General features: G+C 50.7%; 3 protein-coding genes across 8 annotated transcripts in view; 1 reads left to right on the forward strand and 2 right to left on the reverse strand.

Moving 5' to 3' along the window:
* Positions 1–651: 651 nt before the first annotated feature.
* Positions 652–9,458, reverse strand: LOC115541544 (vesicle transport protein GOT1B). 3 transcript variants are annotated; one of them, XM_030353283.1, is made up of 7 exons: positions 6,792–6,813; positions 4,435–6,227; positions 4,088–4,171; positions 3,897–3,954; positions 3,691–3,753; positions 2,725–2,814; positions 652–867 (listed from the first exon to the last, which is right to left on the reverse strand). In XM_030353283.1, the coding sequence occupies exons 2-7, from the start codon at positions 4,438–4,440 to the stop codon at positions 803–805; spliced, it is 366 nt and encodes a 121-aa protein (XP_030209143.1). In that variant the 5' UTR covers positions 4,441–6,227; positions 6,792–6,813; the 3' UTR covers positions 652–802. The 3 variants fall into 3 exon arrangements, with proteins under 3 accessions (XP_030209143.1, XP_030209142.1, XP_030209141.1); XM_030353282.1 differs by lacking the exons at positions 652–867; positions 2,725–2,814; positions 3,691–3,753; positions 3,897–3,954; positions 4,088–4,171 and adding exons at positions 7,559–7,640; positions 8,213–8,391; positions 8,751–8,842; positions 9,302–9,458 and having other exon boundaries at positions 5,219–6,227; positions 6,792–6,827; XM_030353281.1 differs by lacking the exons at positions 652–867; positions 2,725–2,814; positions 3,691–3,753; ... (1 more) ...; positions 4,088–4,171; positions 6,792–6,813 and adding exons at positions 7,559–7,640; positions 8,213–8,391; positions 8,751–8,842; positions 9,302–9,456 and having other exon boundaries at positions 5,219–6,227.
* Positions 9,459–9,789: 331 nt separating this feature from the next.
* Positions 9,790–21,881, forward strand: recql (RecQ helicase-like). 4 transcript variants are annotated; one of them, XM_030353276.1, is made up of 16 exons: positions 9,796–9,973; positions 10,389–10,451; positions 11,740–11,979; positions 12,341–12,520; positions 12,958–13,064; positions 13,755–13,953; positions 14,470–14,636; positions 14,770–14,851; positions 15,251–15,399; positions 16,099–16,216; positions 17,183–17,321; positions 17,865–17,956; positions 18,509–18,725; positions 18,849–18,981; positions 19,948–20,085; positions 20,557–21,034. In XM_030353276.1, the coding sequence occupies exons 2-15, from the start codon at positions 10,436–10,438 to the stop codon at positions 20,050–20,052; spliced, it is 1,944 nt and encodes a 647-aa protein (XP_030209136.1). In that variant the 5' UTR covers positions 9,796–9,973; positions 10,389–10,435; the 3' UTR covers positions 20,053–20,085; positions 20,557–21,034. The 4 variants fall into 4 exon arrangements, with proteins under 4 accessions (XP_030209133.1, XP_030209136.1, XP_030209134.1 ...); XM_030353273.1 differs by lacking the exon at positions 19,948–20,085 and having other exon boundaries at positions 9,790–9,973; positions 20,557–21,881; XM_030353274.1 differs by lacking the exons at positions 9,796–9,973; positions 19,948–20,085 and adding an exon at positions 9,991–10,237 and having other exon boundaries at positions 20,557–21,881.
* Positions 21,882–24,321: 2,440 nt separating this feature from the next.
* The window catches only part of LOC115541543 (retinal homeobox protein Rx1), a 1,973-nt gene continuing 1,024 nt past the window's right edge, over positions 24,322–25,270 (reverse strand). The window contains exons 2-3 of the mRNA XM_030353280.1: positions 24,884–25,029; positions 24,322–24,744 (exon numbers count right to left, since the gene is read on the reverse strand). Coding sequence (XP_030209140.1) covers positions 24,406–24,744; positions 24,884–25,029 — 485 coding nt within the window. The 3' untranslated portion in view covers positions 24,322–24,405. The remainder of the gene's footprint in view (positions 24,745–24,883; positions 25,030–25,270) is intronic.

The raw sequence follows: 25,270 nt of genomic DNA on the forward strand, positions 1-25,270 counted from the left end.
TAGATTAGCCTCTTGAGGGTGTAGATTATCCTTCTGAGAGCTAATCTATGCCTTTTGAGGGTGTGGATTATCTTTTCTGCGGCGCAACGCCATTGTTTTAGCGAACAGGGGAAACTACCCATATTTGGAACATTGGGGGCGGGACTTGGAAAGCCACCTTCCAGTATTCTTAAACCAAAATCATGTCGAGTGCTTTTTAATGAGTTGTCGTGTTGGGAAATAGTAATTGACAACCAGGACCTCATATAATAAATGTTAGGGAGAGGAACCAGCTACGAAATCCTCAGCAAGAACAAATGAGTTTAGTTTAGTGAAGATCTAGCAGTTGATTTAAAAAATGTTTACAGAAAACGGTTTCACCAACCCAATGTAACAATCGTACATGTTGTTATTTTCCTGGTATTTGGACGGATCAGATTAAATATTTCTCACTTTTCATTTGATCTGTTTGATATACGTCTACATTCTCAGCGGTGCTTAGCAAAGTGTGTGTTGGGGTCTGGTCTCATCCTCCCCCCTATCCCCCACAACTGGTCTGTCAGTGCTTGTCAGATGGTCCCACGGTTTGTGAATATTACGTTGAATGTGTCTGGTGAAGGTTCATTCACCCTGTCTCGTTGTAGCAGAACTCCTTCAGACAACAGAATGCTATGAATTCAAACTCGTTTTTATTAAAACAACACGTCAAACAATCATCATCCGAGCACGAGTATTTACAAAACGTCTTCTCTTCCCATCGCAGCACGCAGTATTATAAACACCCAATCAGGGATGGTCTTGAGCCGTTTCAGACGCGCCTCCATCAGAAGTATTCCCGCTTCCACACCGGAAGGTCCTGGAAGGACAGCTGGTTGGCGTTTTCGTTGGCTGGGAAAGGGAGGGAGAAAGATAAGAGGGGAAGCTCTTCATGATAACATTTCTTTGCCTGGTGACCGACAGCACAACTTTAGACAGATGTAACTCAACAAGATAATGAACAAAACATATTTAAATAATTTGGAACAAGTTCCACACAATATAATTCAAAAGTTTGGAACAAGTTCCACAAACATGAATATTTAGTAGTTTGGAACAAGTTCAACACATAATAATTCAGTAGTTTGGAACTAGTGTCCCACACAATAATTCAGTAGTTTGGAACAAGTTCAACACATAATAATTCAGTAGTTTGGAACAAGTCTCCCACACAATAATTCAGTAGTTTGGAACAAGTCCCCCACACAATAATTCAGTAGTTTGGAACTAGTTCCCCACACGATAATAAAAATTGCCTCATTTGTTAAAGTCTTGCTAAACTAAATCCATCTTGGAGTGATTGGGTAGACGTGGTTAGTGCGCTGTAGCTCAGCGCACGGTGTCTGAAGGCCGTCGGATGGGCCAGAGGAGGAGGTTGGATGGTCTGCAAGACGGTCTGACGGAGCAGAGGAGGTCTACTACTGAACCAGAGGAGGAGGAGGAGGTCTACTGAACCAGAGGAGGAAGAGGAGGTCTACTACTGAACCAGAGGAGGAGGAAGAGGAGGTCTTCTACTGAACCAGAGGAGGAGGAAGAGGTCTACTACTGAACCAGAGGAGGAGGAAGAGGTCTACTGAACCAGAGGAGGAGGAAGAGGAGGTCTTCTACTGAACCAGAGGAGGAGGAAGAGGAGGTCTACTGAACCAGAGGAGGAGGAAGAGGAGGTCTACTGAACCAGAGGAGGAGGAAGAGGAGGTCTACTACTGAACCAGAGGAGGAGGAGGAGGAGGTCTACTGAACCAGAGGAGGAGGAAGAGGAGGGTCTACTGAACCAGAGGAGGAGGAGGAGGAGGTCTACTGAACCAGAGGAGGAGGAAGAGGAGGAGGTCTACTACTGAACCAGAGGAAGAGGTCTACTGAACCAGAGGAGGAGGAAGAGGAGGTCTACTGAAACAGAGGAGGAGGAAGAGGAGGGTCTACTGAACCAGAGGAGGAGGAAGAGGAGGTCTACTGAACCAGAGGAGGAGGAAGAGGTCTATTGAACCAGAGGAGGAGGAAGAGGAGGTCTACTGAACCAGAGGAGGAGGAAGAGGAGGTCTACTGAACCAGAGGAGGAGGAAGAGGAGGTCTACTGAACCAGAGGAGGAGGAAGAGGTCTACTGAACCAGAGGAGGAGGAAGAGCAGGGTCTACTGAACCAGAGGAGGAGGAAGAGCAGGGTCTACTGAACCAGAGGAGGAGGAAGAGGTCTACTAAACCAGAGGAGGAGGAAGAGGTCTACTGAACCAGAGGAGGAGGAAGAGGAGGAGGTCTACTACTGAACCAGAGGAGGAGGAAGAGGAGGTCTACTGAACCAGAGGAGGAGGAAGAGGAGGTCTACTGAACCAGAGGAGGAGGAGGAGGAGGAAGAGGAGGTCTACTGAACCAGAGGAGGGGGTCTACTGAACCAGAAGAGGAGGAGGAGGTCTACTGAACCAGAGGAGGAGGAAGAGGAGGAGGTCTACTGAACCAGAGGAGGAGGAAGAGGAGGTCTACTACTGAACCAGAGGAGGAGGAAGAGGAGGTCTACTGAACCAGAGGAGGAGGAAGAGGAGGTCTACTACTGAACAGGAGGAGGAGGAAGAGGAGGTCTACTACTGAACCAGAGGAGGAGGAAGAGGAGGTCTACTACTGAACCAGAGGAGGAGGAAGAGGAGGTCTACTGAACCAGAGGAGGAGGAAGAGGAGGTCTACTGAACCAGAGGAGGAGGTCGTCTACTGAACCAGTCACCTTGGTCCTTCAGCGTCTGCAGGAAGCTGAGCAGCAGGGCGGCGGCCTGGTCCACGCTCTGCTTCTCCGGGCTCAGGCCCCCCTGGCTCTCTGAGGAGCACAGGAACACACACAGGAGGTGAGACAGGCTACAGGTGAGACAGGCTAAAGGTGTACACAAAGACAGGCTGCCAGTGAGACAGGTTAAAGGTGTACACAAAGACAGGCTGCCGGTGAGACAGGTTAAAGGTGTACACAAAGACAGGCTGCCGGTGAGACAGGTTAAAGGTGAACACGAAGACAGGCTGCCGGTGAGACAGGCTAAAGGTGTACACATAGACAGGCTGCAGGTGAGACAGGCTAAAGGTGTACACGTAGACAGGCTGCAGGTGAGACAGGCTAAAGGTGTACACAAAGACAGGCTGCCAGTGAGACAGGCTAAAGGTGTACACGTAGACAGGCTAGGGGTGAGACAGGCTAAAGGTGTACACAAAGACAGGCTGCCAGTGAGACAGGCTAAAGGTGTACACGTAGACAGGCTAGGGGTGAGACAGGCTAAAGGTGTACACAGACAGGCTACGGGTGTGACAGGCTACGGGTGAACACACAGACATGCTTGCAGACAGACAGGCTCCAGCTGAACACACAGGCTGCAGTTGAACACAGACAGGCTTGCAGACAGCCTCACAGACAGGCTGCAGAGGACCAGATCATTACCAGTACAGTAATACTAGTATTTGATTCTATTGTCTTAGGAATTTTTCATTTTAGGTATTAAAATAATTCCATTAGAAAAGTGGCATTGAGCTATAATTAGTTTACTAAGATCAGTAAGTGCGTGAATAATCAGATTCCCTCATCAGCTACTACAGCGTTTAATACGCCGTGTTAGTGTAACGTTCTAGTCATGAGTAATGTTAGGTAAAGTTCAACACAAGGCTGTTTCCAAACTGAAAAACAGGATGATAAGAAGTAAATCCAAGGTACCCAAGTGCAACGTGTCGTACACGTCTCCTTCCTTCCCGTCTTCTGAGATGAACCGCCTGCCCTCTGGAATGAGAACCAAGACGGTGAGGTTAATTATAACTGCGCACCACTGATCTCATTCACCAAAGCTTGTGCATTACTTATTTGGTTTTATAAGTATGATATTATTGGCTGAATTGTGATCGGACAGAGCGATAGGACCCTACGTGTTCCCTTCAGGTACAGCATCGCCTGCGGAGTCCAGTTCCTCCTCTGGAAAGAACTCTGCGTGAGGAGCAGAAACCAACTCCGTCAAAATAGGAGAATAGTTCAAGGCTACTATGATGCACTTAATAAATTAAATATGAATATAAGATGCATGCATGCATAGATAGGCATTTAAAAAAAGTAAACTTACCTTCGGCGCGCTCCACGAACGCGAGACGAGCGTCGCCAGCAGCAGGATGGAGAGCAGGTGGGCTAAAGTCACTTTCCTTAACCCCTAGGAGGGACACATCAGAAGCGTTGTTATTTAAATTTAAAATAACTATAGCTCTAAATAACCGCAAATGTGGAAGATTAGTCTGCGCCTGTAGGCTAATTACGTGCGTAATTACGCATAGCGCCACAAAGGCCTATGCGTAAAAGGCATTCCGTAAACGAACAAAGTTATGGGTTCTGCAGTAGATTTAACACGGAGTTAACGGCTATACGAGACAGGCCTCATTAGTTAAATCCCAATACTGCGGGAGTTGGGCTACTTACTCTCATGGCCGCCGTTGATAAGGAGCAGGCCTTTCTGTATCCGTGTGGACCGCTGGGTCTCGGAAAGTCGATGGTTATCCGGAGGTCGGGGGTCTGCCGGTCAGGACCGTGCTCCCTGTCTTTATACTCTCAGGGGCGGGGAGCTCCGGCTGCCCCAAGCAGAGCAGTGGTTAATGGGTGTCGGGCGGCCATAGGTCACGACGGTCGGACCAATGCGCGGGGAGGGAATAAATTGCAGCTCCAAATCAATTCACTTTTGTGACCTATAATTCTGACTGTTGGAGCTCTGCTCCCGGGGTAATGGACGGGCTATTTAAAGATATTCACAGGGAGTTAATTAAATGTCGGACACGTTGGTTATGGCGCCTCTTAATAAAAGCAACGTTTCGTTTTTTCATTGTTCCAATATTGATGTTGGGGCTTATGCTTGTGGAAGCCTTTCAGAGATGAATGAGCTCTAGACTTTATGAATGAAACCCTTACAGTGAATCACTAACTGGACGCATATACTGTAGAAGAGGGGATCTATTGGTTCTGTTCTGATTTAAAGGGGGAAAAACTATGACGACACTCCATGCTTTCATTATATATATATATTTACAAAAGTGCCAAACAGCAAAACATTGTCAAAGCCCTGTTGATTCACATGTAACCTTCTGTTGATTCACATGTAACCTTCTGTTGTTTCACATGTAACCTTCTGTGGTCCTCACACAGAAACTAAACCTTTTCATTCCCGAAACAAATGTATTCTTTGGCCAGTTGGTCATTAAATGCCCTGATGTCCAATTATAAGTAATTTAATTCCTGTCCATACTGTTAATGTATTAGGGTAACACAGTAGGAATTTGGGGGAAACACAACAGATTTTCATTAGTAACTTAATCACAATTACCGCCCTTAAAATAAAATGTGGATAATTTAATTGATTCAAATCCAATATGTATAAACAAAAGAAGATATAGTTGAACAGAACTAGCGATCGATAGAGTACATTTTTTCTTTTCTATTGATTTTCTCACTTTCTCTTTAGAAGAGGTTGTTGACAAATAAGTTAATTTGTTGCAACTACAGTAAATTTTTGGTCAAAGCCAAACATGTAAAGCAGAACCCATCAGCCGATCATACCAGGGGAGAAGCGGCCATCTGAGTGCCATCAGCCGATCATACCAAGAAGAGGCGGCCACCATGGCCCTTAGCCACCATCGGTAGTCAAACAGCTCGCCAACAGTTGACGTGAAGCAAACCAAAGCCCCGAAACATAAAAGGTAACAGATCATAATTGTATAAGGCCAGACCGCTGGCACCTTGGCTTCTAAACACACGTTTTAAATCACAGGCACATTCATGTCCCATCACCGCCTGCTCCACCCGCTCCACCCCGCTGGGAGGGTGGAGGCCCAGAGTTCTGTACATTCCACCCATGGAGGCACTCTTCAGGGGCAGGAGGAGGAGGAGGAGGAGGAGGAGGAGGAGGTGGTCGATCGGCCTCGTCTCCTTCAGCGAGGAGCAGACCTCCTGTGGAGACCAGGGTGAGTTGGACCCTGAGTTGGCAGCAGCACCGTTCAGGTAAAAATACAAAGTAGTCTTTCTGCCCACTGTGGGTGGGTGAAGGTGGGGGAGGGGGGGGGGGGGGGGGGGCGGGGGTTATAATATATAGCATAACAGCGCCTCCGGTGGCCACTTGGAGTTTTATAAAAGCATCGATCTCAGCGTGTTCCCCGGAGACTTCAGGGTGGAGGTCCATCATCGTGTCACACCATGGTGTTGCTCTCGCCCACTCGGTCCGCAAACTGAAAGGCAAGAGGATAGCGCACGTTAGTTCAGCCGGTCCCCGACCCGCATCAGTACCAAGTCCGGCCTGCAGGGGGCGTTCGGATAGGGGGAGCCGTTGTGGTACAGTGAACACTGTTCAGATCTGTTCTGGTGCTTTCCGGGGGTCGGCTTTCCCGTTTCATAGCACCAAACTATACAAGTTATATACTGATTGATTCAAATTAATGATTTGACAGTATTATTATTATTTTGTTTATTTGTATGTGTGTTACGATTGTTAATTGTTGGTCGTCTAGCAACAGCCATGATCTCGTAGACAGGCAGGTGACACGTCCGTACGGAGGTTCTGCCCCACAGCGCCCCCTATCTGAACAGCACCTGCCCCTGTTATACATGTATTGCATGGGGCCCAAATTCAGCCTGGAGGAAATGAAAAAGACATGCAGAGGAAGGAATGGAACGACACCGAAAGGTAAGTAAGGCCACTCCTCGTTAGAAAGGTGGCATGTTGAACGCTACGTTTAGCGAGTTAGTTACATTACATACATGCTAACATGCAGGGGGAATCTGCAGACACTGACCGCGACGGGGGGGCCTTATCCTCAGCCTTACGAAGGCTTTAAGGAGACAAGAGACACACTTCAGAACACAGCCTCCACACCCACTTCAGGAGACACACTTCAGAACACAGCCTCCACACCCACACTGCGTCGGATTAGCCACACATCTCCCTGAAGTCCTGCTGGGCCTTCTGGAATCATCATGGGATCAGGGTACTGGACTAGAGCCGGACCGTTTAGTATTCAATGTTAACCTCAAGCCTCCTCTCAGACCACCCTGGCAGGTGGACCCAGCAGCAGCAGTACCGGTCTGGGATCAGTGAAGTTTAGCAGCACCCTCTTAAACACAGACCCCCCCCCCCCCCCCCCCCACGCCTCCATGTTTCTGGCTTTGACACAGAAACATGGAGGCGTGACCCGCTGTATACGGTTAATGGAGGCCTGGTGCACTTCAGACTACATAGTTGTTGGCGTGTTCACACAGACTTAACGGCCGGTTTTACGACCAATCAGAGCGCTGCATTGGGCTTCGATCACCGCAGTGTGTGCAGGGGGGAAGCTCCGCCCACCATTACACCGCTGCCTGCTATTGGTCAACACCCCCAGGGGAATGATGGCATCCTGTCTCGTCGCGACTTGTTTCTTCAAAGCGACGGTCCCTACGTCCGAGGGACAAGATGGCTCCCACTCGAGACGGTAAGACAGCAGCTGGATGACTAACAGGAACACGCCAACCTCTATGTGTTCAGGAGCGCGCCCTGGCTGTACCCCGACCGGCAGACACTTACTCCACTGATGAAGGGCAGGTTTAGGATGGACCCCAGGACGGGTATTCGTCTGATAAACCCCACCACGACCGGGAAGAACCCCCTGGATGGGACCACATCAGACACACGGTTAGTGGACCTCCTGTTCATTATCATTCTAGTCTTCTTAGTGAGGCTGTTGGATAAGCTGTTCCTAATGACCGTTCTGTATCAATTATTCTCAGCCTCATCAGGAATATAAAAAAGGGGTTGACTTAGTTAGTGAATACTAACTATATGTAATAACTGTAATAATATATAATAGTAAATGGGACTGCTTTCATACACCTCTGTTCTAACTAGTGGCCACTCAAAGCGCTTTACGATACTGCCTAACATTCACCCATTCATGCACACATTCAACCATGCCAGGCGACAGCCAGCTTGCCGGGTGTCAGTCAGGGTGAGGCGTCTTGCTCAGGGACACTCTAGGAAAGGCGGAGACGGGGATCGAACTAGCAACCTTCAGGTTACCTTAGGAGGAGCCTTAGTTTTCAAAAGGGATTCCAGCCGACCAACTCTACCTCCCTGAGCCTCTGCCGCCCGCAACAACAACCCTAACGATTTGCAATCTCCCACTCAAACATTACTCATTCCCCTCGAGTTCAGCTCATTCAGGTTCACCCCCCCACTGACCTGAACAAGAGGAAGAAGCCGTAGATCTCCAGCACCACCCCGATGATGGGCCAGCCTATCAACACCACCAGAACCCCCCCCAGGAAGAAGCCCGTGGCCTTGGCCTTGTGCCGCTGGAAGAAGAAGCGGAACGTCCTCTCCAGCCCGATGACAAAGGACAGCCCGGCCACGAACAGGATCTGATGGGGCAGACACGGTGAATGGACTGCATTAATACAGCGCTGCTCTAACCAGTGGCTTTACAATACTGCCTAACATTCACCCATTCATGCACACATTCACACACCGCCGGCGGTGTCAGCCATGCAGAGCGACAGCCAGCTCGTCGGGGAGCAGTCAGGGGGAGGTGTCTAGCTCAGGGACACCCTGACACTCTAGGAGAGGAGGAGCCGGGGATCGAACTAGCAACCTTCAGGTTACCAGTCGACCCCTGAGCCACATGCCGCCCTGTGGGTGGGGGTTAAAGACACAAAGAGGGAAGTGCAGATACAGAGGGAAGTGCAGATACAGAGGAATACAGTGTCACGATGATACGTACGTTTCCAATGGCAAGAAGAGCTTTGTCGAAGAACAGCATCATCCCGAAGAAGAGGAAGAACACGCCGAAGCCTGTCAGCCCCATTCCGATCTCTGGTGAGACACGGAGAGGGTAAAAGGGGTCACTGAGTGAATCTGTTGCCATGAGTTCAAAGTTATCCAGCTGTTGAGTGCATAACTCACTAATCATTAACCACATAATTTTGAACACCATTGAACAGAATAACATGATTGACAGAGATCACTTTATATGCGGGACTATGTACAGGACAGATGTTGTGGGGCTGTCTTCGTGTCGGTCCGCAAACTTGGTCTATGTCCCGCAGACCGGGGCGCCGGTACGAGGGACCAAGTCGGACGACCTACACGAAGACTGCGGGACATGGACGAAGACAGCGGGACTGGGACAACGTCTGCGGACCGACAGGAAGACTGCGGGACAGGGACCCGGTCTGCGGGACAGGGACCAAGTCTGAGGACCGATACGAAAACTGCGGGACAGGAAACGGACCCGGTCTGCGGACCTGCGGGACTCAACCCACGTGGACTTACTCTGGGAGTCCGTGAGCGAGATCATGATGGCGGTGAGCGGATCGATCTACCAAAGAGGTAGAGAACCGGCAGGAGAGAAGATCTGATGAGAAGATCTGATGACAGCTGCCTGCTACTGCAGCAACAAGCCACGTCTTCCGGAAACACGCCTTGACGTAGCGACCTCTTCCGGGACACGTACGTGCTGCGTTCAAGACCGTTACTTGCAGGGTTTACATTGTGTCAAACGATCCCGAGATTAACGGAATAAACGCAAATAAAACGACCATAAATCTAAGAAAATCAGGAAAAAAACGAGTACAACTACTATAAAAATAGAAATGAGCAAAAACCTAATACAACTATATATAAAACGAAGCAAAAAACGAAAGTACTATGAAACGAAGGAAATCAGTATAAAACTACTGTAAAAATAAGGAAATCAGTAGAAACCAACATGAATAGAAACGAAAGAAAACGTGTCGTGTTCTCATACTGACCGGACGGCCGGGGCCGAGCGGTGCCTGTGTTTTTCTTGACGCGCCCCCAGCGTCAGAACGCAGCGCTCTGATTGGCTCATGCTCCAGAAGAAGCATTGTTTTCTACGTCTGCCTGTGCAGATGAGATGCTTAACAACCTGTTAGCAACCGCACGTAGGACCACCAACAAGGAGAGCTCTTCATGGTTCCTTCTGTGAGTATCGGTTCACTTGTACATCCGCAGGATGCATTCATTCAGTAAACGTTTGAATTTAGTTAGGAGAGAGATTGGCGCTAGTTGTTCTATCGGTTCAATCCAATCAAAGCGGAGTGACCACATGGCTTTTTAACGTAACATAGAAAGTGAAAGTGTGACCAACATGGTGAAAGTGAAACCAGGTCCTTCCAGTGTCCTTCAGTAGATCTTGTTCTGCATATTGTCTGCTGAGGTGAGGCGCTCCATCCTTAGAGTTCTTAGGTAAATGATGCATTGGCTCACTTTAGGTCATTCAATATACTGTAGCTAATGGTACTCTAACTAGTTCGTTTATTAACTGCATGCTTGTATTCCAGGTCTTCTCCGTTATCCTCAATAACACGAGTTAAACGAATGTTCCTCTCATTGACAGGTGAGCATCTTGTCTTCAGCGCTTCAGAGTGGATCCACTTGATCACAATGGACGATACGACCGGTGAGTTCACCGTCAAACGACGGTCACAGAGGGCTGCTCTGATTCAGTGCGTTCCTCAACCCTAGCTTCATCATAAATAGTATAAAATAAAGCAGAACCATAACTTTGAGCTGTGTTCCCACACGCTCTGGTGATGTTTGTTTAAGGAGGCGATCTCAAGGGACTGATAACGCTGTTGTATTAGCAGCAGATCTCCCAGGAGACTGTGCATGAAGTGTGAGACACCATTAGCTCTGAATTTGTCCGTCGAACTCCCTTCTACGGGTGCACGTGTCAGACTCCGCAGGGGAAAGGGTTTAATCACAACCTGCTCTGCACACCGTTAACCATTAGATATACTATTCTTACTTTACACTTTTCAAACGTTTTGCGTCTATTTATTTGAATCCACATTTGAACAGATACGTGTCATACAACTTTGGCATCATGGAGAAAGAAGGAAGGAAAGATTTTTTTTCAGTTTTTTATATCTGGCCCATGCCCATATAAGGTGAAGAATGAGGGGGGGGGGGGGAGTTCCATCCGGAGGCAGGCGCTCCTCCTCCTAGCAGATTGTTGCTATGGAAACCAACATCATAATAATAACATCCCATCACTTTTAGCTCACACAACCAGCCTATCGGTACCTATGTTTCAATACTCTGCGCTGCCCACCGAGAGATATCTCCCCTTCTCTCCCAGCTGGATGGTGTTCTCTTCTGCGAGAGAGAGAGAGAGACTAGAACGTCGGTCTCTCTCTCTCTCTCTCTCTCTCTCTCTCTCTCTCTCTCTCTCTCTCTCTCTCTCTCTCTCTCTCTCTCTCTCTCTCTCTCTCTCTCTCTCTCATGTAAACAACGGCCATGTGCGACGGCTCACTTGTTCCCTGGCGCCCTGCTTAGTGGTCTCTATACAGCTCACTGTTTAGGGAACACATATAAGAGGACTTAGTGAGCAGATCCGTTGGCATGGCAACATAGTCGCAATAACAACCCGGAATGTGTTAGACACATTTGTATGTGTCGATTCGACCTTTGCTATTAGCTGAAACCGAAGACGACTGAAACCACTATGCATCATGGGATGTCGTGCAAAAATGGGTGAAAAACAAAAATGAGTCTTTTGCAGTGCATTGTGGGTCGTGAGTAGTGCACTTAATTGGGGCCCGGATTCTTACTATTTCGGACAACACCGTAAACGGTGACCCCCTAAATAGTGCACTTTACCCGTCGCGGGTTGACCGGTTGGAACGCGGCCCAGGTACCCTAACCCCGCCCTCCTCCTCCTCCTCCTCCTCCTCCTCCCCCATCAGATCTTCAGGTGGAGTTGGACGAGGTGGATGCGGAGCTGGAGCTGGTGGACCTTCAGATCGCTGAGCTCGAGGAGAAGCAGACGGAGCTCAACGCCCGCAAGAGCCGGCTCCTGAAGCGAGTGGGGGCGGCGGGGGGCGGGCCGAAGGGCTCCTCCTCCTCTTCCTCCTCTTCCTCCAAGGCCCCGGTAGCTGCTCCTCCGGCACTGAGCAAAACGGAGCTGGAGCGCTACGACAAAGCAGGTACGATGAAGAACACGGGTCATCTTAAGGGTCAATTGAAGACTCGCTTGTTTAGGCAAGCATGATTAGCATGTTGCTAATGTATTTTTTTTACTTCTTAAGACGTATTTTCAACGATGCTTTTATTTTCTATGCACATTGTAAAGCACTTTGTGACCCGCTATATCAATAAACGTTTCTTACTTACTTACTCATCTGGGTTTATTTTTTATGTTTACAGTCGGGCGCGGCCCATTACTAGAGCATGTTTCCTCCAATGAGCAGGTCATATGGGCTCATGGGCTTGGGAAGATGGACGCTTTTTCTCCCATGTGATAAACATGCCCCGCCCCCCCGCCCCACTGTTCTTCCCCCCCACCAGCCTTCTCCTGGTCCAAAGACCTGGAGAAGCACCTGAAGACCTCCTTCAAGCTGCCGTCCTTCCGGCCCCTGCAGCTGAGGGCCATGAACCTGAGCATGGAGGGCCGGGACCTCTTCCTGGTCATGCCCACCGGCCGCGGGAAGAGCCTCTGCTACCAGCTGCCCGCCCTCGTCTCACCCGGTACGTAGGATTTGGACTGGGTCCTGGTCCTGGTCCTGGTCCTGGTCCTGGTCCTGGTCCTGGTCCAAGGCCTATGTACCGGGGGACCAGGTCTCTGGTCCCCCGGTACATAGGCCTTGGACCAGGACCAGGACTAGGTCTCTAGTCCCCTGGTACGTAGGCCCGGACCTGGGTCCCCTGGTACCTAGACCAGCACCAGGTCCCTGTGTCGCTGCTGGGTCCGAGTCTGTCCATACAGAAAGGCTGGACCAGCCGTACAGACAGACACGGGTCTGTTTGTTCCGCTGTCAACAACGCATCACCCTCACGCTCCTCACGCCTTCTGGTGTGTGTGTGTGTGTGTGTGTGTGTGTGTGTGTGTGTGTGTGTGTGTGTGTGTGTGTGTGTGTGTGTGTGTGTGTGTGTGTGTGTGTGTGTGTGTGTGTGTGTGTGTGTAGGCTTCACCCTGGTGATCACCCCCCTGGTGTCCCTCATGGAGGACCAGCTCATGTTCCTGAACGGTGTCGACGTTCCCGCCGTCTGCCTCAACGCCTCCAGCTCCCGGGTAACCAATCGCAGCGGCCCTCTTCTGCGTCCGTCGTCGTGACAACCCCCTAAAACCCTGCATGCTGTCTCTTCTCTCTGTCTCTTCCCCCCCCTCCCCCCCCCCTGCGCTCTACACTCTGAGGGGTTTGGGCACTCAAAACAAATGCAGCCGCATCTCTGGGCTTTGTTTACCGTTTCCATGACAACTAGCCTTATTGGCTCCTGAGCTCACCGTACGTTAGCTCCTAGTTAGCTCCTTAGCTCTTACCGGCGTCGTAGCGATAACATCCAGTGTTAATAAGTAGCTTGTAAAGCTTCTTTGAAGAAGAGTAAGGAATATGAACCAACGGAGAAATGGTTATATACCAGTATTACCAACAGTTTTTCATGGAGGAGTAAAAGTGTTAATGTGGATCAAACTTTACCGGATTCAATTATTAACATGAATTCCTAATGAAGTCGCACCAAACGAATTACTTTGCAGTCTAATGATCTGGGCTGTAATGTGAGCAAAAATCAGTTTTCACTCAAACGTATTTTCCTTGCGGGTGTTTAGTCCCTCATTCAGGACCAGAACCCCGAGGGGTTTATGCTCTTTTCACTCTATGCAAGGTGATCCTAAGGGGTAGGATCACCTACCCCTGAGTCTAAGACCCCTTATCTCACAGTATTAATCCGTCCTTTGAATGCGTCCCTTCCCCGGTCCCAGGAGCACGCCAAGATGGTGATGGCGGGGATGACGGACCCCGCGGCGCCCTTCAAGCTGCTGTACGTCACCCCGGAGAAGGTGGCCAAGAGCAAGCTGCTGATGTCGCGCCTGGAGAAGGCCTACAGCGCCCAGAGGCTCAGCCGCATCGCCGTGGACGAGGTGCACTGCTGCAGCCAGTGGGGCCACGACTTCAGACCGGGTGAGGGGTCAAGGGTCAGGGGTCAGGAGACGAGGTGCACTGCTGCAGCCAGTGGGGCCACGACTTCAGACCGGGTGAGGGGTCAAGGGTCAGGGGTCAGGAGACGAGGTGCACTGCTGCAGCCAGTGGGGCCACGACTTCAGACCGGGTGAGGGGTCAGGGGTCACGACTTCAGACCGGGTCAGGGATCCGAGGTCAGGGGTCAGGAGAGGAGGTGCCCTGCTGCAGCCAGTGGGGTCACGACTACAGACCGGTTGAGAGGTCAGGAGAGGGGTCAGGGGTCGGGTCATGGGTCACGATTCAGCCCCGATGAGGGGTCAAGGGTCAGGAGAGATGGGGTGAGGGGGGCCGGAGAGGGGGTTCAGGGGCTCCATCGTTTGCGTGTTAAACATGACACACCAACACACGGTACGACCACCTCGTCTGACGATGTTCCCAGAGAAGGTCAGCGGGCTCTCCGTCTCTCCAGCCCCACCCAGAGACGCCCGCTGGCTGACGAGTGCGTCTGCTCCCCAGACTACAAGCTGCTGGGCATCCTGAAGAGGCAGTTCCCCACCGTGCCGTTGCTAGGGCTCACCGCCACGGCAACCCTCAGCGTGCTGAAGGACTGCCAGAAGATCCTGTGTGTCCCCGAGCCAATCACCATCACCTCCTCCTTCAACAGGACCAACCTCTTCTACGAGGTAGCGGTCTCCACGGCAACACACACACACACGGACACACACACACAGACACACACGCACACACACACACACACACGACTAGATAAACGTCTTCTGTGAGAGGGGCTCATCCTGTGTTCCTATTGGTCCTCAGGTCCGTGTTAAAGGAGCCAACAACGACTCATCCATGAGTGACATCGCCACGCTGATCAAGACAAAATACAAGGACCAGTCAGGTAATGATCACCTGACAGGAAGTGGTGGCTGACGAACACCAATCACCACAGCACTAGCCCTACACATGGAATAGTCCCCTCCTAATCAACTGTTGACTACTTTGTTGTTTCAATTTGATCCAATTATTGTTTTAATTATTATTTGACACATTGTACATTTTTCAGATCTAGGTTAGTAATTTATTGGGGAGAATTTGATCAATTGCAAACTTTTGAGAATTACCTAAATTGTAATTCTTTAGCTTTACGGGCCACGAAAATAAGAAGTTTTATTAATCCACGGTATTAAGTTTAGCTCTGATTGTAAACCTCCCGTTCTGACCCGCTCTTCTGACCCGCTCTTCTGACCTGCTCTGCTGACCCGCTCCTCTGACCCGCTCTCCTGACCTGGTTCTCCAGGCATCGTGTACGTGTTCTCCCAGAAGGACACGGAGGCGGTGGCGGCGGAGCTCCAGAAGCAGGGCGTCGAGGCGTACCCCTACCACGCCAACCTGCACGCCGACGACAAGACCAAGGTGCACCGCAAGTGGTCCCGCAACAAGATCCAGGTACGCACTGACCCACAACAAGATCCAGGTACACACTGACCCACAACAAGATCCAGGTACACACTGACCCACAACCAGGTCCAGGTACACACTGACCCACAACCAGGTCCAGGTACGCACTGACCCACAACCAGGTCCAGGCACACACTGACCCACAACAAGATCCAGGTGCATACAGACCCACAACAAGATCCAGGCACACACTGACCCACAACAAGATCCAGGCACACACTGACCCACAACAAGATACTGGTACATACAGACCCACAACAAGATCCAGGCACACACTGACCCACAACAAGATACTGGTACGCTGGTGGTACTGGTTGTGATGGTACTGGTTCGGATGGTACTGGTTCTGACTGGTTGTGATGGTACTGTTTTTTTATGGTACTGGTTCTTCCCCCCAGGTGGTGGTGGAGTAGTGATGGTACTGGTTCTGATGTTACTGGTTCTTCCATCCAGGTGGTGGTGGAATAGGGATGGTACTGGTTCTGACTGGTTGTGATGGTACTGGTTGTGATGGAACTGGTTCTTCCCTCCAGGTGGTTGTGGAGTAGGGATGGCACTGGTTCTGACTGGTTCTGATGGTACTTGTTCTGATGGTTCTGATGGTACTGGTTCTTCCCTCCAGGTGGTTGTGGAGTAGGGATGGCACTGGTCCTGACTGGTTCTGATGGTACTGGTTCTTCCCTACAGGTGGTGGTGGCCACGGTGGCCTTCGGGATGGGTATCGACAAACCTGACGTCCGCTTCGTCATCCACCACACGCTCAGCAAGTCCATCGAGAACTACTACCAGGAAAGTGGACGAGCAGGTACATGGTCCATACTGGTCTTTAGAGAACTACTACCAGGTATATGGTCCGCACTGGTCTATAAAGAACTACTACCAGGTACATGGTCCATACTGGTCTATAGGAACTACTACCAGGTACATGGTCCATACTGGTCTATAAAGAACTACTACCAGGTACATGGTCCACACTGGTCTATAGAGAACCACTACCAGGTACATGGTCCACACTGGTCTATAGAGAACTACTACCAGGTACATGGTCCACACTGGTCTATAGAGAACTACTACCTGGTACATGGTCCACAGAGAACCACTTACAGGTACATGGTCCACACTGGTCTATAGAGAACTACTACCATGTACATGGTGCACACTGGTCTATAGAGAACTACTACCAGGTAAATGGTCCACACTGGTCTATAGAGAACTACTACCAGGTACATGGTCCACACTGGTCTATAGAGAACTACTACCAGGTACATGGTCCACAGAGAACCACTTACAGGTACATGGTCCACACTGGTCTATAGAGAACTACTACCATGTACATGGTCCACACTGGTCTATAGAGAACTACTACCATGTACATGGTCCACACTGGTCTATAGAGAACTACTACCAGGTACATGGTCCACACTGGTCGATAGAGAACTACTACCAGGTACATGGTCCACAGAGAACCACTGACAGGTACATGGTCCACACTGGTCTATACAGAAACACTAACAGGTACATGGTACGCACTGGTTCATCTAGTACCAGGTACACGCTGGTCCATAGAGCAGTCCTCCCAGGAAAGTGTACCAGCAGGTACATGGTAGAACGTGTATTCACTGTACCAGGACAACGTGTTTACCTCCACATGGAGGCACTGGTGTTGGGTAGGCTGCTGTATAAGTAGGTATATGAGCCGTTAGGTAGGTGGGTCCGTCTGACCGTGACCTCCTCTCCCCCCTCCTCTCCCCCCTCCTCTCCCCCGATTCAGGAAGGGACGACAAGCCCGCCGACTGCATCTTGTACTTCGGCTTCGCGGACTTGTTCCGCATCAGCAGTATGGTGGTGATGGAGAACGTGGGCCAGCAGAAGCTCATGCAGATGGTGGACTACTGCCAGAACCCAGACAGGTAGACAGACACACACACACACACACACAGACTGACAAACAGGTAGACAACTGCCAGAACCCAGACAGGTAGACAGACACACACACACACACAGACTGACAAACAGGTAGACTACTGCCAGAACTCAGTCAGTCAGTCAGTCAGTCAGTCAGTCAGTCAGTCAGTCAGTCAGTCAGTCAGTCAGTCAGCCTGCCTGCCTGCCGCCAGAACCCAGACAGGTAAACACACACTCACTGCCAGAACCCAGACAGACAAGAAGACACGCACGCACACACACTCGGACAGGAACACACACACACTCGGACAGGAACACACACACACTCGGACAGGAACACACACACACTCGGACAGGAACACACACACACTCGGACAGGAACACACACACAGGGCTGTGTCGGTCTCTCTAAAGGTGTGTTTGTGTCCAGGTGTGTGTATCGGTCTCTCTAAAGGTGTGTTTGTGTCCAGGTGTGTGTGTCGCTCTCTCTAAAGGTCTGTTTGTTTCCAGGTGTGTATCGGTCTCTCTAAAGGTGTGTTTGTGTCCAGGTGCCGGCGGTCTCTGATGGCGGTCCACTTCGACGAGGTTTGGGACGACAAGGGATGCAACAAGATGTGTGACACCTGCAAGAACGGAGAGGGTGAGGTGCCCCTCTGGGTGGTGGTCTCAAGATGGTCTCTCTAGCTGGTTCTGCGGTCTGCTAGCAGGGCCGGTCGTGTAGACATTATGTTATCGTTCAGTTATAGAAAGACGCACTAGGTACAAACTAGGACTGGCGGGTCGCAGAGCGTGCACGTCTCAGTGGACTGATCACAGGCCCGTACCACCAGAGTAAGACCACTGGCTGATAGGGGCTCAGGAGGTAACGCGGGTGACTGTGTCGAGGTGTCCCTGAGCAAGACTCATCACCCTGTATGTGACACCGCCTTCGGTGTGTGAATGTCAGGCGATTATTGTAAAGCGCTTTGAGTGGCCACTGGTTAGACAGCTGGAGTCCACTTGGCATTCTGTCCCCAGACCACCCCTCTAAGCGTTAGTGGTTCGGTCCCCAGACCACCCCTCTAAGCGTTAGTGGTTCGGTCCCCAGACCACCCCTCTAAGCGTTAATGGTTCTGTCCCTAGACCACCCCTCTGAGCGTTAGTGGTTCGTTCCTCAGACCACCCCTCTGAGCGTTAGTGGTTCTGCCCCCAGACCACGTCAGCCTGGACCTGGCTCTGCACGGCCGCCAGGTGCTGCAGATCCTGGAGGTGGCGGCGTCCCAGGAGGAGAAGGTGACCCCGCTGAAGGTGGTGGAGACCTGGCTGGGCAAGGGCCCCGCCAAGAGACGCAAGATGATCCAGACCACGGAGCTGTCCAAGGCCCAGGCCGAGGCCGTGATCGTCCAGCTTCTGGTCCTGGACTACCTCGGGTAGGGGGGGGGTGCTGGTGGTGGACCACCTCGGGGATCACGCTGGGGGGAGGGGGGGGGGGGGGGGGCAGGTCTGCACCACATCTAGAGAGAAAGGGTATTCATGTGTGTGTGGTCTCTCAGTGTGGACTTCAGCTTCACCCCCTACACCACCAACTCGTACCTGAAGCCCGGCCGCAAAGCCCCCCTCCTGAAGAGCTCCACCCACAACCTGACCATGAAGATGAGGAAGACCTCGGGGACCTCTGAGGCAGCGGTGAGACACACACACACACACACACACACACACACACACTCCTTGTCACGCAAACACCAACTGACTCCTAGTTACACTGGGCTGCATTGTGGTTAGATGATGAACTTAGATTTGTTAATAGTTGTTTTGGTGTTTATTTATTCGACCAGTTTGAGCCCATGGATGTTTTATCTGGAAAGTTTTAATTCACACAATAGTATCCAGCCTGTATTATTTATTAAAGTCCTTCACTTTTTTGTGGAAGTGATGTTTTCTGTCTAACGTATTTTGGTTCTCTTACTGTGACTGTTGAAGAATCTCTTCAGTTCCCTGATGTTCTCCCCATTATCCATGGCCTAGTTTCCATCTTCTCTTGATTCATTAGAAGCTTTGGTGAAGCCTAACTATGACGCCCTTTCTCACACGATACTAGTTCATCCCTCATGTAGACGCAGTAGAGTTCTGACCTCTTGATTCCTAATTCATCAGTTTGTGTTCATCTACTTTAGTTTTTCTATGCTAACCTCCCTCAGCTTCTCTCAACAGAGCACCTGGACTCTGTTGCTTCATTGGAGAACAGAGTTTCCACGCGTCTCCCCGGGGGTCTACACGTAGAACATCGCCCATCAGGTCCTCTTAGAAGATTAGAAGATTGATTCTGAGATTTATTGGGTTGGGAAGCTGTTGAGCGTGTAAGTCCGGGTACATCAGGGTAGGGTTACAGTCGTTAGCACCCAGGAGGTTCTGGGTTTGATTCCCTCGGGGTGGGGGTGGGGGGGCCGTTCTGCGTGTATTATCGGTTAGGGTCACATGGGTTTCCTCCAACACCAGATAACAACACCAAGTTCGCACTCCTACCCTGCCCATGAGCAAGGCACGACATCTGGAGTTTGTTCCAGGGTTCTACCCGGTAGGGGTAACACCCCCCCCCCCAGCCCTCAAAGGTCAGTGCTAAACGACCTTGGACCTCTCGTTGATGACCTGCAGGTTAAACCCCCCAGTGGGCGTGGCCAGGGCGAGGCCAAGGCCAGCAAGCGGCCCGCCAAGGAAGACGCCTCCCCCGCCCCCAAGAAGGGCAAGAAAGGCCTGTAGCGCGACACCGAGGTGGAAGGAACAAAAGAAAAAGTACAGTCCCATAAAGCCTCTCCCCCGTTCTCCCCCGTTCTCCCCCTTCATCTGTTCAAACGTTCACCCGTTCACGCGCCCACAGCATGGCGTCCGTTGTCCTGGGCTGTTTTGTTTTCTTCATGGTGTCATCGGCTATCCCGACATCCGATCAGGGAACGGGAATGACTCCTGAATGACCCCTCAGCCTTCCTAAGATGATCCATATTTTGCATCATGCTATGCATGTTTACTTTGCGTTATCATTCGTCATCCCTAATCAATGCCTTTGACTAACACGCTCATGGTGTCTCCAATCCCATCGTCTGTCTACTGGTCTGCCTCACTGGGAGCCGGCATCACTAACCCACTAACCCCCCGCCCCTCCTCAATGCCTGGCTCCCTTGCTTCCTTGCTTCCTTGCGTCCTAGCGGCTTCGGCTTCCTCCTCGCTCCGACCGACCGAACCCAACGCTCTGTGTTGTGGTTTCAGGGAACCTCGACCCTAAAGGTCGCAGACCAAGACGCCCCCGCCGTGACCTCTGACCCCGTCGGGTTCGTCGGCGGGCCTCAACAACCAACCAATCAGACGAAGGAGCAGCACCAGAACCCGATGGAGAAGCAAGAGCCCAAGTCCGTCCAATCACAGGCAGCGCCCACTGGAGCACCAATCAGAGCGCCCGGCGACGCCCACACCTCCGGTCCCACGGGTGGACCAATCAGAGCGGCCGGCGACGCCCACACGTCCGGTCGTTCGGGGGTCAGCAAGGGACGAGAACCCGACCCGCCGCCACGCCCGGTCCAACCCAGCGCCAAGAGGAAGTCCACCACCCCACAGCGCCGGAGGAGGAAGCCCTGCGTCGCCATGACTCCCGCCTCCGCCCCTGTCGCCGTGGTGACCAGCCCCGACGACCACCACGACCCCTCCTCCGCCGCTCCCCGGAGGCCCTCATCGGTGATCTCGGACGCGGCGGCGGCGGAGCTCAGCGACCTGCGGGACTACTACAGCTCCCAGCTGCGGCGGATAGACTACGTCTCCCATGAGCACCTGGGGGGCGCGGCCGGGGGCGGAGCCGACGTGCTGGCGTGCATCCGGGAGCCGCTGAGGAGCCTGCGGCTGCCGCGCGGCGCATCCATCGGCAGGACGGCGAGGAGCCTCTGGACGCGGGTCAGCGGCCGCAGGAAGCTGGTGAACAGGTGACGTCGGCAGCACAGCACCCGGCCGCCATCTTGGTTCTGACCGCTCGCCGGGTTTATAACCAAGATGGCCGCTAGGTGAACCCGAAGTTCCAAAAGTGCATTCCAAACCGCCATCTTGGTTTTTCTTGCCCAGATATTAAGATTAAAGGCGGACGCAACTGAGGGGGTGGTGTGTGTGTGTGTGTGTGTGTGTGTGTGTGTGTGTGTGTGTGTGTGTGTGTGTGTGTGTGTGTGTGTGTGTGTGTGTGTGTGTGTGTGTGTGTGTGTGTGTGTGTGTGTGTGTGTGTGTGTGTGTGAATGGATTGGACTACTTGCTGTTGCTGTCTTCTGATTGGCTGGATATCCCAGTTCCCCGCCAATCAGTGTTTCTTTAATCCAATTAGCTGTGACTAGTGGAATCTCCCCAGGGTTTTTTAGTAATTCACATGTAACTGGTTTAATTGGGAGGGCCCATGTGGTATAAGATGGGTATGGGCCGCGATATCACTGGAAATCTCCTGATTGAATTAACTCTTATAATGCATTTCTTATGCCCATCTTTTTTTATGTGCCTCCTGAATTTGGTGTTGATTGGATGTTTGTCTGTGGAAAGTTCATTAAAATGTTTCTTTCATTTTTGTTTGTTTGGTTCAAGACAATTTCTTCATTTTCAGGATAAAATACATTTAATTCTAAAAGACTTCAAACTTATTCTTAATATTGACATAAAAAAAGGGGAATTGACAATTGGATCGGGAAATAAAATGATGACAATATAGCGATGAACTCTTCACCTTTTAGGTAATTCTACTCTTTTGTTTATTTTACAACTGTTCCTAAAGAATGTAAGGAAACCAAAGAATACTCTTTAATATGATTGACATTTGAGCTTAATTGTACATTCAGCGCTAGTTTAATTCCTGAGAATAATGGTACTCAAATCCTAAAGTTTTTTGTCTGGTGCTCATCTTGCTAAAGCTATGCGTTGAGAACGTTCCTTACCAATCCAAACCACTGGGGGGCGCCAGAGGCCCATTCTTGCACAGTAAGAACCTTGCGTCTCATTAGCAGCTCCACTCTCCTTTCTTTTTATTTCCTTTTTCTGGCTTTGTTCACTTTCAGCCCAACTATCAGGGATTGATAACCTGTAGGCTGAGCGATTGAACATAAACGTTTATAACTTCTTTAACTAAAAGCTAAAGGTAAAAGTTTGACTTTATGACAAATTACTTGAATGTATAAAAATGTTTCTGTACTTAAACTTGTATCGGTAGACAGAAACGTTGGCGTTAATGTAAGTATTTATTGAAAAACGTACCGGCATCACTTTGCTCAAGTTTTTCATCTTCTTCGTTGGTATGCAAACAAATGCGTTGTGGGTGATATACGCCTCTGGGAGGCTCCCTTGCTCCCTCGCTCCCTCACTTCCTTGCTCCCTCGCTTCTAAAACACAAACTTTTCGTGTTGACTCCTCAAACACATGTTTGATGTAGAATTTGTCACATATTTACATTAAAACCACATACAACAGATGTTCCTGCTAATTGGGTATACTATATTTTAGATAGAACACCTTGCCGTGAGTAACAGTTGGTACAATACAGTAGGCCTCAGCTAACTGACTCAAAGCTTTTGTCTGACTGATAGCTGCATTAATTATCTCATGTCGAATGTGTTTGATTACACAATTTATTGTGTAATCACGGCAAGATTTGATTTGTCTAAAAGGCTCATAAACGAGTTTGGCTGCGATAAGAGGCGATAGGCCGGTTCACCCTGAGGCCGACAGGATAAGACCATATCTGGAAGAGGAGGTCAGGGGGAGGCCAGCGCTGGAACACACCTGAGACACCTAAACTCACCAGGAACAGCTTTTAGAAACGAGACACTTCAACTCACCAGAAACGGCTTTCGAACTCTAAACTGGTTCTGTCCGAGTTGTAAGCTGGTTGGATCAGAGTTCTTAGCTGGTTATATCGGAGTTCTAAGCTGGTTATGTCCGAGTTCTTAGCTGGGTCTGTCAGAGTTCTTAGCTGGGTCTGTCAGAGTTCTAAGCTGGTTCTGTCTTGAGTTCTAAGCTGGTTCTGTCCGAGTTCTTAGCTGGTTCTGTCCGAGTTCTTAGCTGGGTCTGTCAGAGTTCTAAGATGGTTCTGTCTTGAGTTCTAAGCTGGTTCTGTCTTGAGTTCTAAGCTGGTTATTACAGAGTTCTAGCCTGGTTCTTGGTGTATGTCATCGATGAATGAACAGCCAGACTCCAGCACGAGATTCTCAGATTCTCTGAACCTGACATCCTGCCCGGTGTTTCACCCGGACTGACCGCCTGCTCACCCCAAACATCAAGATAACGCCGCGCTAATCTTACGGTCATAAAGGACGAGTCAATAAACACCAGAACAGGGTGGTTCACTCTATGCTCCTTTAACACATGACTGGGAGCTCTCCACCGGCGAGACGATAACCGAGTTCAGTAGTGGAGCACATGAGAGTCAGAGGTTCAGTCTAGAGGAGGTTGAGTCTAACTGAACCAGAGAGGAGGTTGAGTCTAACTGAACCAGAGAGGAGGTTGAGTCTAACTGAACCAGAGAGGAAGTTGAGTCTAACTGAACCAGAGTGGAGGTTGAGTCGAACTGAACCAGAGAGGAGGTTGAGTCGAACTGAACCAGAGAGGAGGTTGAGTCTAACTGAACCAGAGAGGAGGTTCAGTCTAACAGAACCAGAGAGGAGGTTGAGTCTAACTGAACCAGAGAGGAGGTTGAGTCTAACTGAACCAGAGAGGAGGTTCAGTCTAACAGAACCAGAGAGGAGGTTCAGTCTAACTGAATCAGGATCCGTTGACAGACAGTGCAGAGAGCCTGTAGTATAAAAATGTGTTTATTTACATCTTTGTGACATCAAAAACTCCTCAGTAGAAACACGGTTACTACGCTATCTGAGAAGTGACCACATCTTTGAGCCATATATTACAGATAGTATTTCTGATGATTTGCATAAAAGGGACTATGTAAAGGCACTTCTAAATAATAAAAATATACACCAGTTGTGTGACACTAAGGCCCAATCCCTTTTCTACCCCTTCCCCTTACCCCTCCCCCCTTCCCCTTCCCCCTTCAAAACAGTGGGGAGGGGTAAGGGGAAGGGGTAAGGGGTAGAAATGGGATTGGGTCTAAACACACTGACCATGTCCCTGGAGGGGTAGAGCCCCCCTGGAGACCCAGACCCTCGGGGGCCTGCTGTGGGGTAGGTAGGGGCCGGACTGTGGGTGGTGCTGGAGGCGGGCCCGGGTCTCCAGCCCCAGGGGGCGGAGCCGGGCGGGGACAGCTGAGTTTCCCTGGGTGACGGCCAGGAACGCTGTGTGGTGTACTGGAAGGTGATTGGTCGGTGCTAGCCAGAGGGCGGGTAGTGGAGGAAGGACATACAAGGGCGTGTCGGGTTCTGAGTAGGGGCACGCGCTGGCCCCGCCCTCGCACCGACGCCACTTAGCTCGCCGGTTCTGGAACCAAATCTGAGGAGGGAGGGACAGTCATCAGCTGTGTGTGTGTGTGTGTGTATCTCGGTCTCAGAAAAGTGTGTTTGTGTCTGTATCTTGGTGTGTGTGTGTACCTGGATCTTGCCCTCAGACAGGTGTGTGTGTGTGTGTGTACCTGGATCTTGCCCTCAGACAGGCGTGTCTGTGCGGCCAGCGTCTCCCTGGTGGTCACGGAGGGGTAGGGGGCCGTCCTGAAGGCCGACTCCAGACCCTGCAGCTGCTGCACACTGAAGGTGGTCCGGACCCGGCGGGCCAGAGAGACTACAGAGAGAGAGAGAGAGAGAGAGAGAGAGAGACACAGAGAGAGAGAGACACACAGAGACGGAGAGAGAGAGACACAGAGAGGGAGAGACAGAGAGAGAGAGACACAGAGAGAGAGAGAGCGAGACACAGAGAGAGAGAGACACAGACAGACAGACAGACAGACCAAGTAAGGTTACATATTCTGGTTGTTTTTGGTCAAAACGCAGGATCCTCTGTGACTGAGTGAAAGTTATGCTCT

The sequence above is a fragment of the Gadus morhua genome, chromosome 4, assembly GCF_902167405.1.
Source record: "Gadus morhua chromosome 4, gadMor3.0, whole genome shotgun sequence".
NCBI lineage: Eukaryota > Metazoa > Chordata > Actinopteri > Gadiformes > Gadidae > Gadus > Gadus morhua.

Bases quoted from the DNA above. Each gene is read 5' to 3' on its own strand.
- recql (XM_030353273.1), top strand. The intron at 18,726-18,848 runs GTAGGGGGGGGG...GTGGTCTCTCAG, and splicing joins CTGGTCCTGGACTACCTCGG to TGTGGACTTCAGCTTCACCC. The intron at 18,982-20,556 runs GTGAGACACACA...TTGTGGTTTCAG, and splicing joins CGGGGACCTCTGAGGCAGCG to GGAACCTCGACCCTAAAGGT.
- LOC115541544 (XM_030353281.1), bottom strand. From the start codon at position 9,326: ATGATCTCGCTCACGGACTCCCAGA. The intron at 8,843-9,301 runs GTAAGTCCACGT...GTGTCTCACCAG, and splicing joins CTCGCTCACGGACTCCCAGA to AGATCGGAATGGGGCTGACA. The intron at 6,228-7,558 runs GTAAGTGTCTGC...CTTGCCTTTCAG, and splicing joins ACCTGCCCTTCATCAGTGGA to TTTGCGGACCGAGTGGGCGA.